General features: G+C 40.6%; 1 protein-coding gene across 1 annotated transcript in view; it reads left to right on the top strand.

Moving 5' to 3' along the window:
• The window catches only part of ryr2a (ryanodine receptor 2a (cardiac)), a 769,474-nt gene that overhangs the window by 575,849 nt on the left and 179,131 nt on the right, over positions 1–14,494 (top strand). The window contains exons 50-54 of the mRNA XM_087991236.1: positions 421–561; positions 4,278–4,441; positions 8,763–8,841; positions 10,578–10,667; positions 13,380–13,517. Coding sequence (XP_087847362.1) covers positions 421–561; positions 4,278–4,441; positions 8,763–8,841; positions 10,578–10,667; positions 13,380–13,517 — 612 coding nt within the window. The remainder of the gene's footprint in view (positions 1–420; positions 562–4,277; positions 4,442–8,762; positions 8,842–10,577; positions 10,668–13,379; positions 13,518–14,494) is intronic.

A 14,494-nucleotide genomic window follows, 5' to 3' on the forward strand; every position in this document is an offset into this window, starting at 1 on the left:
CCCGATGAAGGGCTTATGCCAGAAACATCGATTCTCCTGCTCCTCAGATGCATCCTGACCGGCTGTGCTTTTCCAGCACCACACTCTCGACTCTGATCTCCAGCATCTGCAGTCCTTACTTTCTCCTCCTTCCTAGGGATGTTTAGTTAGCATGTTGATTTCAATTCCTTTATAACATATTCTCCTTGACCCTTTCATCTCGGGAAATAGTTTATTCCAGAAACAGTTATTGCTGATTCGTTCTGTGTGTAATAGGTTTTCTTTGCTGGTTCTTTCAATCCTTGAAGTTATTAAAGTTCTGCAGGTTACATTGTGTGCCTTTTCTGGGAATGGTACACATTGTCTAATGAAATATGATCAATGTCATTTCTTGAAAAGTAATTTTGGTCCAGTAACTGGCTTATCATCTTCCTCTTCCAGTTATTGACTAATCACTATGAAAGGTGTTGGAAGTATTACTGTCTCCCTGGAGGTTGGGGTAGCTTTGGAACAACTTCAGAAGAGGAACTTCATCTCTCCAGGAAGTTGTTCTGGGGGATTTTTGATGCCTTGTCCCAGAAGGTACCTTTTCTTTCTATTTCATTATCTACCAACAATGCTTTATTTTCTTTATTAAAGTCTAAATGGTCTTATAGTTCTGAAAACAATTTAAAAATAGCAGACCCATTCCCTTTTACTTAATAATTATAATAAATTATATAGGTGGTTGAATCTCCTGCTCTCTCTGTTGGCAAGCTTTTGAGTGGGTAGGGCATTTAATTGGGCACATTGGTGGCATATCTGAATGCTTACAGCCATCCAGTCTCCAGCAGAACTATGTTCTATCTGAATGGGATCACAGTCAACTCCCTTGCCCTGCTGCTAATTGAAGCCTTTAAGTGGACAATTAGTAAGCGTTAAGGGTCTGATTCTTTATTGCTGAAAAAATCCAACCGTAGCCCATTTGTTAGCATATCATGTGAACAACAGGTAAAACTGTGTCCAAATAGTCATCTTATGTCAGTAGGTGATCAGGTCTTCCTCATTGAAAGGCACACTGCCTGATTGAGGAACTTAGCATCAGAATGTGGAGGGCGTCTCACTCAAAGTCACACCCTTCCCTTTGTTGCAAGGCTAGAATAATTGGAAATCAGGAAATCCGCAGATTAGAATCATGCCTAGCACAAATGGAAGGTGGTTATAGTTGTTAGAGGTCTATAATCTCTGCTCCATGACATCTCTGCTGAAATCCTCACTCCAACTGTCTTCAGCTACTTCATCAATGACCTTCCTTCTACTATTAGATCTGAAGTCTGGATGTTCATTGATGACATGCACAATGTTCATCACCATTTGTGACCCCTCACTCTGAAGCAGTCTATTTCTAAATGCAAGAATGCCTGGCCAATATTCAGTTTTGGTTTTATTACAACCAGGAAGAGCAAGCCACACCAAATCAGCATTTCTATCACAGAATTTGCAGCATAGTGAAATTAAAATATTTAATAAAGTTGACTAGTTGTTTCTAACCAGACTTTACAAACAACAGATTTTGGATTCCAAGCTTATGACTTAAACAAAAAAAATTATAATTAATACTGTTACTTTAGCACGATAAAGCAAAACAAGGTCATTAATTAATATTTGTGATTTAAACTCAATATTCTTTGAACATGACCCTCACTGTCACATAGACAGATAGACAGAGATATGTTTAAGGGATAAATTGAAAGAAAATAAAAGAATTGTAATTTGTTAGTGAGCTTAAATAGTTTCAAATGATGAATGCCAAGTCTTCATGCAATCCTTAGATAATGGGTTGTTCCCAGGGATGTAATTGCAGATCCAGTTTTGAAGTCACTGATGAATGTGAACAATTTCAGTAGACTTCAAGAAATATTTACTTATTTCTTACAGACTGGGACTCTTTTCTCAGAATGTTCAACAGTTCTTTAATTGGATCGAAAAATAGAGAGACTAAAAAACAGCAGCAAATCCCAAAGCTTCGAAAGTCACTCCACACCTACCAAAACCAGTCAAAACTACTTTTCTGTTATTTCATTTTTTAAATCATTGTTCTTTGTAGTTGGCTGATTAGCATTGGTCCTCCCTTGATTGACAAACTCAATATCCAACAGGCCCTGGGCATTGTAACACATGGTGTCTAATTGTCAACAGTGTTCCTCAGATTAGTAATTAAATTAAGTTATCTTATAGGTCATTTACCAAACATCTGCATTTGCTCTCTTCTCTTTAAACCATGAAGCATTTTAAAATTCACTCACCCTAAACTCAACTCAGTTCCACCTAAAACGAAGAGAAATAATGGGAACGGTCTCTATATTTTTATAAATCACAGCTAACATTCACACCACATAAATGCCAAGCAACATATGCGTCAAACAAGAGAGAATCTAACCATTATCTCTCGTCATTCAATGGTGTTATCATTACTGAATCCCCACAACCAGCATCATTGGGGCTAACATTGACTAGAAATTGAACTGTTCTAGTCATAGTGGATCAGAAGCCAGGAATCCTGCTAAGACTAACTCATCTTAGTGGGCGGCACGGTGGCACAGTGGTTAGCACTGCTGCCTCACAGCGCCAGAGACCCGGGTTCAATTCCTGCCTCAGGTGACTGACTGTGTGGAGTTTGCACATTCTCCCCGTGTCTGTGTGGGTTTCCTCCGGCTGCTCCGGTTTCCTCCCACACTCCAAAATGTGCAGATTAGGTGAATTGGCCATGCTAAATTGCCTGTAGTGTTAGGTGCAGGGGTAAATGTAGGGGAATGGGTCTGGGTGGGTGCGCTTCGGCGGGTCGGTGTGGACTTGTTGGGCCGAAGGGCCTGTTTCCACACTGTAAAGTAATCTAATCTAATCTAATCTAATCTTCTGACTGACCAGAGCCTGTCAATGACCCATAAGGCACTAATCAGGAGCCTGATAGAATACTTTTCACTTTACTGGATGAGGACAGCTCCAAAATCATTTTAAGCTTGACACCATCAAGGACAAAACAGTCCAATTGACTGCTCTGCATCTGAAACTATTCTGTCAGTCCACCCCTGATGCACAGTAGCTTTAGTGTGTACGATCTACACCAAATTCACCAAAGATCCTTAGACAGCACCCATGACCACTTACATATAGAAGGACAAGGACAGCAGATACATGTGAACAGCACACCTGCAAGAACCTTCTAAGCCACTCAGCCATCTTGAGTTGGAAATACAGGTAGACGATCCTTTATCCGAAATCGTTGGGAACCAGCTGTTTTTTGGAATTTGGAGTTTTTCAAAATAAGTAACAGTTTGATGGTGAAAGTTTTAAAAATCTTACTGGAGGAGCAGACGTACTAACTAAAACAGGCCTTGAGAGAGAATCCAGGCCTTCATCTCCCCCCCCCGCCACCTTATCTCAGTCCCAACCCCAGGATTCCGCACCGCCCTCTTGACCTGCAATCTTCTTTCCGACCTCTCCGCCCCCACCCCCTCTCCGGCCTATCACCCTCACCCTCACCTCCTTCCACCTATCGTATTCCCAGCGCCCCTCCCCCAAATTCCCTCCCCCCTACCTTTTATCTCAGCCCACTTGGCACACCAGCCTCATTCCTGAAGAAGGGCTTATGTCCGAAACGTCGATTCTCCTGCTCCTCGGATGCTGCCTGGCCTGTTGTGTTTTTCCAGCACCACATTTTTCAACTCTGGTCTCCATCATCTGCAGTCCTCACTTTCTCCTATCTATGCTGGGCCATGCCCCCACATGTTGCATCTGAATGACACGCATCGAGTGGGTGTTAACTTGGGTTAACTGTTTGCATGCCAAACAACCTTGTTAATGAGATAAAAACAACTTCACAAGAAAACCTTTGGATTTCGGAGCTTTTCAGATTTTGGAACTTTGGATAAAGGATCGTCTACCTGTGTAAGCAGTGTCAATGGGTCAAAATCCTGGAAATCCCTCTGTAATCATATTGTGGATCTACCTACACCAAATGGACTGCAGTACAATTTGTGAAGACAGCTCACCACCACCTTCTGAAGGGAACTAGGGGTGGGTAGTAAATCCTGGCCTAGTCAGTGTTGCCGCACATGAATGAAAATAAATCATGTTGCAAATGAAATTGCAGGTTGTATTCCTTTAGAGATTCACTTTTTTGAGCCTTGTCAGAAATAGTGTCAGAGCGAAATAGAAAGGATGTAGGGAAATAAAGGAGCAAAACAGAAAGGATGCAGGTGTTGTATTTTCAGGCAATGATCTAATGGCTGCTTTTGATTTCTCCCGTTTTTCTGCAGAAGTATGAACCAGAGTTATTTAAGTTAGCTTTGCCTTGTTTGAATGCTGTTGCTGGGGCCCTACCTCCAGATTACATGGAATCCAATTATGTGGCAATGATGGAGAAACAATCGTCAGTGGATACCGAAGGAAATTTCAACCCGCAACCTGTAGATACGTTAAGGTTTGATTGGGCAGATTTTGATCACTTCTCTTTATTGAAACTTAATGCTGTAATAGATCGGAGCTGAAGTAGGCCATTTATCCCATCCTCCGTCATTTCCGCCACCTCCAAACAGACCCCACCACCAGCGATATATTTCCCTCCCCACCCCTATTAGTGTTCTGGAGAGATCACTCCCTCTGCGACACCCTCGTCAGGTCCACACCCCCCACCAACCCAACCTCCACTCCCGGCACCTTCCCCTGCAACAGCAAGAAGTGCAAAACTTGCATCCACACCTCCCCCCCTCACCTCCCTCCAATGCCCCAATGGATCCATCTGTTTGCATGCCAAACAACCTTGTTAATGAGATAAAAACAACTTCACAAAAAAACCTTTGTCGCAAATTCACCTGCACCTCCACACACATCATTTACTGTATCCGCTGCACCCGATGTGGTCTCCTCTACATTGGGGAGACAGGCCGCCTACTTGCGGAACATTTCAGGAAACACCTCTGGGACACCCGCACCAACCAACCCAACCACACCGTGGCTGAACGCTTTAACTCCCCCTCCCACTCCAACGTCTCATCTTCTGCCTAGGAACCTCCAACCACACGGGAAGAATATAGACTTCTCCGGCTTCCTCATTTCCTCTCCCCCCACCTTATCTCAGTCCCAACCCCAGGATTCAGCACCGCCCTCTTGACCTGCAATCTTCTTCCCAATCTCTCCGCCCCCACCCCCTCTCCGGCCTATCACCCTCACCCTCACTTCCTTCCACCTATCGTATTCCCAGCGCCACTCCACCAAATTCCCTCCCCACTACCTTTTATCTCAGCCCGCTTGGCACACCAGCCTCATTCCTGAAGATGGGCTTATGCCCGAAATGTCGATTCTCCTGCTCCTTGAATGCTGCCTGGCCTGCTGTGTTTTTCCAGCACCACATTTTTCAACTCTGGTCTCCAGCATCTGCAGTCCTCACTTTCTCCCATTTATCCCATTGAGTCTGCTCTGCCATTCAACAAGATCATGACTGCTCTGATTATCTTAAACTCCATTTTTCTACCTTTTCCCTATAACCCTTTATTCCATTATTGATTGAAAATCTATCTCAGTCTTGGATATACTTACTGACCAACCTCAACAACTCTCTGCAGCAAAGAATTCCACAGATTCACAACCCTCCGAGAAAAGAACTTCCTCTGTGTTTTAGAATGCATGACCCTTTATTCTGAGATTATGCCTTCTAGTCCAGGATTCTCCCCATAAGGTTAAACAACCTGTCTGCATCTACTCTGTCAAGTCACTGAAGAATTCTATATGTTTCAATAAGATCATCTCTTATTATTCTATATTCATAGAATCATAGAGGTGTACAGCACGGAAACAGACCTTTCAGTCCAACTTGACCAGATATTCTAAATTAATCTAGTCCCATTCGTCAGCATTTGGCCCATATCCGTCTAAGGTCTTTCTATTCATATACCCATTCAGGTGCCTTTTAAATGTTGTGATTGTACCCACCTCCACCACTGCCTCTGGCAGCTCATTCCATACACGCACTACCCTCTGAGTGAAAAAGTTGTCCCTCAGGTCCTTTTTAACTCTTTCCCCTCTCACCTTAAGCCTAAGGAAAAAAGGCATTGGTTATTAATCCTATTTTTGCCACTCATGAATTTATAAACCTCCATAAAGTCACCCCTCAGTGTCCAATGCTTCAGAGAAAATGGCCCCAGCAAATTCAGCCTCTCCCTATAACTCAAACCCTTCAGTCCCAGCAACATCCTTGTAAATCATTTCTGCATCCTTTCAAGTTTAACAACATGCTTCCTGTAGAAAAGCGAACAGAATTGTATGCATCATTCTAAAAGTGGAGTTACCAATATCCTAGTTTGAGGTGGTTTGCTGCCACCAGTCTTCCTTTGTCTTTGCGTTGTCTTGAGCCTAGCTGGTGATTAGTGGGAGGGGATATATAGAGTTTTAATGGAAGAGGCACTGTCCTTAGATTATGTTATATTTATTGCATGATCGTACTAAGTCCAACTACATTTGGTCAGACTTAATTGCTAGGAAACTTGGAGCTGGTACAGATACATCTGTCCCCTCCAAAAGTTATAGTACAACACCTCGTCTCCACCTACAGGTTGTGTCACATCAGTAGAATGGGTGGAGCCAATGTAACATGAATATTAATTCCTTCCAAATCGTTACCTTATACGACAATAATACAGACCCCTTATTACAGGCGCTGAGTACTGTGTTCTTGTTTGTAGCGTCATTGTCTTTCTGAGATACAAATTTAAAGCATCTCTAGTTATTTGGGACTAATTGGAATTCATCTAACTAGTTTATTTTACAAGAAATATAAATATGAATGGATTAATGTGGTATATCAGCTTCATGCCATGAAAAATACTAGCTATGCAACTATAGCTCTCCCAGATTAAGCCAGAACTGTCCTTATACAACAGACAAGATGGATTTAACGCACTATTCCCAAGGCTTTTATGTATGTTTGTTGTGGTATCTTGCACTTTTCTTTCCAAAAAAAAAGAAAAGCAATGGTTATCCCTTGATCTATCTCTCAAATAGGTTAACACTTGGCCCACTGAATTTGCTGTTAAAGTTAATGAAAGGCCACCCTCTGGTGTGGCAGGTTGTGAACCTGATATGTATGAAATGCTGAGACCCATTGTCAACCATAAAGAATAAAAAAAAGTCTACTGTAATGGAAAGTCATTGGCCTAACCTTAATTTCAAAGTTAAAAGAACATGGAAAAGCAAGCAGCTGATTTCTGAAAAAAAAACAGAAATTTCTGGAACAACTCAAGTCCATTCTGAAGAAGGGGCACTGGACCCAAAAGGTTTACTCTGCTTTCCCTCACAGATGCTGCCAGACCGACTGAATTTTCCAGAAATTTCTGGGTTTTTTCTAATTTTCATCATCCGCAGTCCTTTGGTTTTATGTTTAGTTGATATCAGTGAACTTAGATAGGATATCACCTGTATCCTATCTAACCACATTCTAAATAGAAGTTAAACCCTTTATGTGCTCAAACCTTTGACATCATGTTAAACATCAGGACATTACCAACATAGTAATATTGATTCATGGTACTGGAACACTCTGCATCTCAGTCCTCTGCAATCTCTCATCATCTAGATCAGAGGTGGGGAACCTTTTCATATTGGAAGGCCGCATTATGTTAGTTGTAATCTAATAAGGCTGCATCCAAGAAACTTCAATTATATATTCTTCAAAATTCACATTATTTTGTAAAAATCTAACTACTAATTTTCTTTTACTCTCTGGTATTTTAAGTATATTCATTTTAAGATTAAAATAAAAATAATAAAGGATGAAAAAAAATAAAAGATTTGTTCTGCAAAAATTTGGATTCATTCAAAAGGCCACACGCAATGGCCTTTAGGCCTTCCCACCCCTAGATGATATGCTACTTTCCTTCTTTCCTCCCCAAATCTATCGTTATCCCCTTTTAGCCTAGTAATTTCCCTTCCAAACTTATTTTCCTACCTACAGAGGTAGGAAGCATTACCAAAACTTCCAAGATGTAAGGAAACAATCACAAAACATTTTGGATATGATTACAAAAGACTGGGGATGCATTATACTTTTGTATTAACTTTGGTGGATCAGGATGAAACCAGCTTTATCAGTCAGTGTATTTGTTTGATTTTGTCCTTGGCTGTTTATTTGAAAAACAGAGGTAGAAAGGAAGCAAAGTAGCAGAAACACGTTCTGCAGCCGAGTAATGTTGAAGTGTTACAAGAAGATCAACAGATTGCAACCCAAGAAGGCTTTCCCAACCATATAGAGCCAGCTTATGTATCCCAGTAGAGGAGAAACACAGCAGTTTGGTGTTGCCCTAAGAGACTGACACAATTCTGGTACAGCTGACCTACTTCTTTTTCAAACAGAGAGGAAAAGAAGACCTTCTCCTAATGGAATCCCAGAATGTGGCAACTCTCGAGTAACTCATTTACTTCCATTGCCCTACCCTTTCCCCATACATTATTAAACTTTTCTTGTTTCCTATCTTGAAAATGAAAATTAATAGCAATTAAAATCACATATACAAGCATTTTACAGTTGAACCAATGATGTAGTACTCAATTACACCATTCTGCTAAAGAATAGGAAACCGGTATAAAATACAGTAAGTTAGTCAGTAGTAAAGGAGAGCGCAAAGGGGGGAAAGCATCAAATTATCTTCATCTGTGATGACCAATGTTACCATAAATGATTTGTAAGTTCTATTCATATAAAGATGTAGTTCAGGACATAACTGCTCTTCTTTGTTCACTTCCATTGTTAGTACAACCCTTCCAGAAAAGTTGGATTATTTTGTAAACAAATATGCAGAGCACAGTCATGACAAATGGGCAATGGACAAGGTAAGCCTGTTAATATTGTTTTAGTCTTGCTTGAGTTTCTTTAAGATTCACAGTGTAGGCAATGGAGGGCGCACCCTCCTCTTGAGCTTTCATTGATGCTGCTGTGCATTGACCTTTGAAAAGCAGGCAAAAGTGACCTCTCGTTGCTGATCATCGTCTTCTGATAGAAGCATGACGAACATAGGAACTCATTAGTTAGAGGACTGAATTTAAAACCTGCTGTTATTATGTAATAATATGCTGTGCTACTGTACCTTTTATAGACAGCGTAAGACACCTATAAGAACATTTGTCTCTTATTTTTTGCAGTGACATTTAGTTTTGTTTTGCTACAATTGAGCTGCTTGTTCATCATGTCACAATAGTGTACCACTTGTGAGCAGAACTTTTCTGAGGGAAAATAGGATGCTTTAAGATTTAATTTCCCCCCATACCTCCCAAGGAATTGTTGGATACATTTTCTCCCAATTTAGATCTGTTTTGATCTCTACAAGATCCTGACCTATTTTCTGCTGGTGGGCGGCACGGTGGCACAGTGGTTAGCACTGCTGCCTCACAGCGCCTGAGACCCGGGTTCAATTCCCGCCTCAGGCGACTGACTGTGTGGAGTTTGCACGTTCTCCCCGTGTCTGCGTGGGTTTCCTCCGGGTGCTCCGGTTTCCTCCCACAGTCCAAAGATGTGCAGGGTCAGGTGAATTGGCCATACTAAATTGCCCGTGGTGTTAGGTGGGGGGTAAATGTAGGGGTATGGGTGGGTTTCGCTTCGGCGGGTCGGTGTGGACTTGTTGGGCCGAAGGGCCTGTTTCCAGACTGTAATCTAATCTAATCTAATATGATAAAACAGTTCGCTCTTAGACTGTGTTGAATGTGTAAATACTGTAACTGTGACTGTTCTGTTTCGTTCTTTGTAGGGGAGTGTTCTGCACTATATGTACCACCTCTCCTTAGCATTGCATGCAACACCAGGAACTTGCCATATTGACTAGTACTCATTGAAACAGCACTTTACAGCTTCATGAGATATTTGAATACCAGCATACTGCATCAATAACTGTTAGGCCAATTGAGTTTGCTACAGTGCTATGGAACAGGCCAGATCTCTTCACAATATTTTAAGAAGGTAGCCTAGACCCTAACCCTTTCTTATTTTAAAGGCAGATGTGAAATGGATATTCCAGGAGTGATGTAGCTGGTCAAACCACTTGGCTTTTAGCAAAACGGAATTTTTTAAAACTCTACAGTTGAAACACAAACGAAAGGAAGCAGAATTTAGTGTAACTTTACCGGAAAACTTAACTGACCCGATACAGTAACTATTACTAATTAACTGTTCCAATACAGTAACATCCCATAAACACACACCTTGGCAAAAAGGTAAGTTCAAACACAGATTCTTACAGGCAGAAGGAACAACTTCCACAGAGAGATTTCTGAATAAAGTCAGAAGAATTCATTACTGAAGCTTGCAATTCTCCTGCACTTACACATCCTGTGACTGCTACAGCTAAAAACAAGGTAGAGAAAAACTTGAACTGGGAGAATTGGCCACTCCCCTTCCATTGTTAAACTCAACTCTTCGGCACCTCTGCCTTTCCAACCTCTCTTCAAAACAAAATCAAGGACAAAGTAACCTTTTTAAAGCGACAGCATTGTCACAACAGTGGTTGAATATTGTCAATGATTTATTGAAACCCAAACAATGATAAGAACAAAATAACCTGGTGTTATTTTTCCAGTTTGCAAATGGATGGGTGTATGGTGAAACATGCAGTGAAGCTGCCAAGATTCATCCTTTGTTAAAACCATTCAAACTTCTATCTGAAAAGGTAGGTAGGAGAGACGTACTTATCTCATCAATAGATGTGATTGTATAGAGCATAATGAATACACAAGAATGATTAAATTGTAACAATGCAAAAAGGATAATGGTGTAAACTTGCAGAGTGAAAACTGAACAGTTTATCATTGTTGAGGCAAAATACTATTGATGCTGGAAATCTGAAACCAACACACTGAATATTAGAGAAGCTCAGCATGCCAGTATAACTCTTCTGAACTGAACGGAATTGGAAAATTTCTTTTATACTTTTGATAGAGGCAGAAGCCCATGCCAAAGACAGATGGATTTTACATTGCAGAGAAAGATAAAATAGATTTAAATGAATGTAAATGAAGCTGTGAAAAGGAGAGAATGAGTCTTGTCTACTGAGTGAGTTTTAGCAAACATTTTATCCAACAATAAGAGGAGTCTATGGCGTAGTGCATAACATCGTTATATCATGGCCTGACGCTCCAAGTTCAAATCCCACCTCAACACTTGATGACTGTGGAAGGTGTACAGTAATGTAATCAAACATGTTGATTATCAATCTGTAAATCCTTCATATACACCTATGGCAGCAGAGAGAGTGGGAGAATGTTCTTGTCAGCCAGCCAGTGTGATAGCTGCATGCAACAGCCTCCCCATGTTAAGAGTCCGCACAGATCAATTGCCATGAGCAAGTGTCATCCTCATTCTGAGGCACTAAGATACAAACAATCAGTAACCAGAAAGTAATAAAAGCAGAACACACTTTCAAAGCACTAGTATTTACCAGAAAAATTGTCTTTGATGTGCTATTCTCCAGAGGGATTTGGGTCTCCAAGGCTGCTACAATTTGAATTTGTCTAAAGTCAAGGCACCCACCAATCTTTCCCACATTTGTATCTGATGCCTCACAAATAAAAGTAAATCCCAAATCACTTGTTCCAATTGTCAAGGCTGTTGATGGCCAAACCTTCAGACACATCTCCTAACTGTGCTAACCAAAGGGAACAAGTGGAGCCCAGAGGCAGTCCTTGAAGTTCGAGGGTTGGAAGCTGGCATGTATTATACTGGGATCATTGTGGATAGTTTGTAATCTAAGCATCTGTTCTTTGAAAGAACAGCTCTTTGAAAGAACTACTTGATCAGTTCCATTCTCCGTAGTCCTACAATTCTCTCCTTTCTTGAATATTTATTCAATTCCCTTTATAAAGAGATCAATAAATTTCCTTAATCTTTCACCAATTCATTAGAAAGGACTGTCAATAAGTTATTGGCTAAGTGAGACCCCAGTATAAGAAATGTACCATAATCATGCGATTGTTGCTGTCTGTTAAACATTAAACAAAAATTATTCACAATTCTAAGCCCTCTTTCTCTTATTGCATATTATCTGCTTCCAACTCGAGAACAATATACTGTTCCAATAAAATATTTATTAAAATTACATCAACTTAATTTCAAAACCATACAACAGGCATCTGTCTTCTCCTGGCTGAAGATCTTCCTGGGTCATCTTTCTTTTTACTGCAAATATGTTTCATATGAAAAGGTACCTTTGATATAGATTGTTTCCTAATTTCTTGGATTTGTGTTGATGGCAGTTGCTCTGACTGATTTTCAAACTGCTAGGCTTTTTTATATCCCAAACATTGGATCATCTCATTGATTCAATGTTGGCAAAACAATAAATTCAAACTCAATTGGGTTTTAATATCTGGGGGCATAATTTATACTGGTTAAATTTGAATTGTTGTCAAAACAGCAACCAACACAGGTATCCATTTCACAGCCAAATGTAACATATTTTCAATTTTCCAGTAAACTCTGGGGTTGCTGTTTAGTCATATGACACAGGTGCTTGTAAGCTCTTAATGCAGAACAACATTCACTCTCTCTTAAAGATACAGTGTACCCTTTCAATTTTATAAAAGTTTCATAAGCTAATATTGAGTTCAACAATTTCAGGTTGTGAACCCACTCTCATTACTTCCCTTTTAGCTTTACTTGTTGCATTCTCTGTCACCATATCCTCTCTTTCTCCCCCCATTTCATTGGGACCATCTATTCTTTCCAGCTTGGCAGTTCTCACATTCCAATTAGGAGAAAGTGAGGATGGCAGATTCTGGAGATCAGAGTCAAAAAGTGTGACACAAGAAAAGCACAGCAGGTCAGGCAGCATCAGCAGAGCAGGAGCGTCAACGTTTCAGGCATAAGCCCATTATCAGGAATGATGAAAGGCTTATGCCCAAAACGTAGACTCTCCTGCTTCTCAATGCTGCCTGACCTACTGTACCTGCTCCACACTTTTCGACTCACATTCCGATCACTTAATCTGCACTATCAACACCCTTTCTCCCCCAGCGCTCTATCCTGTACTATTGCATAAATGCTATCCCCTCCACATTTCACATCAGCTCTGATGAAGAGTCATCTAGACTCAAAACATTAGCTTGCTCTCTCTCCATGGATTCTGCCTGACCCGCTGTGATTTCCACAATATTTTATTATCAGCACAGATTCCAGCATCTGCAGTAATTTGCCCTGATATAAAAATCTCTGTAATCTTGACTTGGACTTACTGTCGCCCAGTTAGGACTTAAAACCATATCATCACTTACTTCCGACAATTGAAGGCAAACCAGCTGGATATTTTTGATTTCTTTTAAAATCGTCCATTATACTTTTAAAAAAAAATGTAATTCTAAATGAGAATGTTCCAATAACATTTCAGGACAAAGAAGTGTATCGGTGGCCAATAAAGGAGTCTCTAAAAACAATGGTTGCCTGGAGCTGGACAATTGCACGAACGAGAGAAGGTGAATCCATGGTTCTGTATAACAGAACACGTCGAATATCGCAGTCAAGTCAGGTAAGCCCAACAGAAAAAAACTTCATTGACCAATTCTTCATTGACCAATATTGCTACTGAATTGTTTTAGAATGCATTTAGCTTTTTTTTTTATCAACTTAAAACCAATTGGAACTTGATACACTCACTGGAGGATGGGAAAAGGTTTGCGGCTATAAGGGCTGCTCCTTTTTTGAGGTTTTTTTCAGTGCTGAAGCTGATTTCCTCGAACTCTTGGAGCGGTAATTACTGTTTTATAAGCTGTTGCATTGTTTTGGAACTTTTTGGAAACAAAAAGATCAAAACAGTGGCACTTTAACAAGGAAGAGAGAGAGAAAGAGAGAGAAAATGGGTACTATGTGAAAGGAGAAAAAAAAGGAGCGGTGAACGTCTGTCTGACCAGGCAGTGAACTGTCACAGCTGACTGCCTGTGCTGTTTAGTTTGGAGAATTTCTGGACATCGGAGTCCAAAACTAGAGGGCACAGGTTTAAGGTGAGAGGTGGTGTGTGTATGGAATGAGCTGCCAGAGGAAGTGGTGGAGGCTGGTACAATTACAACATTTAAAAGCAACTGGATGGGTATATGAATAAGAAAGGTTTAGAGGGATATGGACCAAGTGCTGGCAAATGGGACTAGATTAGGATTTCTGGTCAGTGTGGATGAGTTGGACTGAAAGGTCTGTTTCCATGCTGTATATCTTTATGACTCAATGATCATTGTTAGCATTGGGAAAATGACTTTCCTCACAGTGTTTGGCCAAGTTTTTAAAAGCATTAGAATAAAAACAAAATATAGCCCTCTTTCTAATCCTGTCCCTCACCCGGTTGTCCTGTTCCTCCACTCAATCATCATTGAAGTGTCACCACCTCTTATCAGATACCAGCTTAGCTGTCCCCTGCAAACCCAGCAAATCTTTTGTTTATTAATCAGTGCTATTAATACAGCTTACATACTAAATATTACCCTTAACCCTTAAGGGATATGTCTGCATCCCTTT

Source organism: Chiloscyllium plagiosum, unplaced genomic scaffold (assembly GCF_037043375.1).
Source record: "Chiloscyllium plagiosum isolate Xiang-an unplaced genomic scaffold, Cpla_swu_hap1 HiC_scaffold_10, whole genome shotgun sequence".
In the NCBI taxonomy this organism is placed as follows: domain Eukaryota; kingdom Metazoa; phylum Chordata; class Chondrichthyes; order Orectolobiformes; family Hemiscylliidae; genus Chiloscyllium; species Chiloscyllium plagiosum.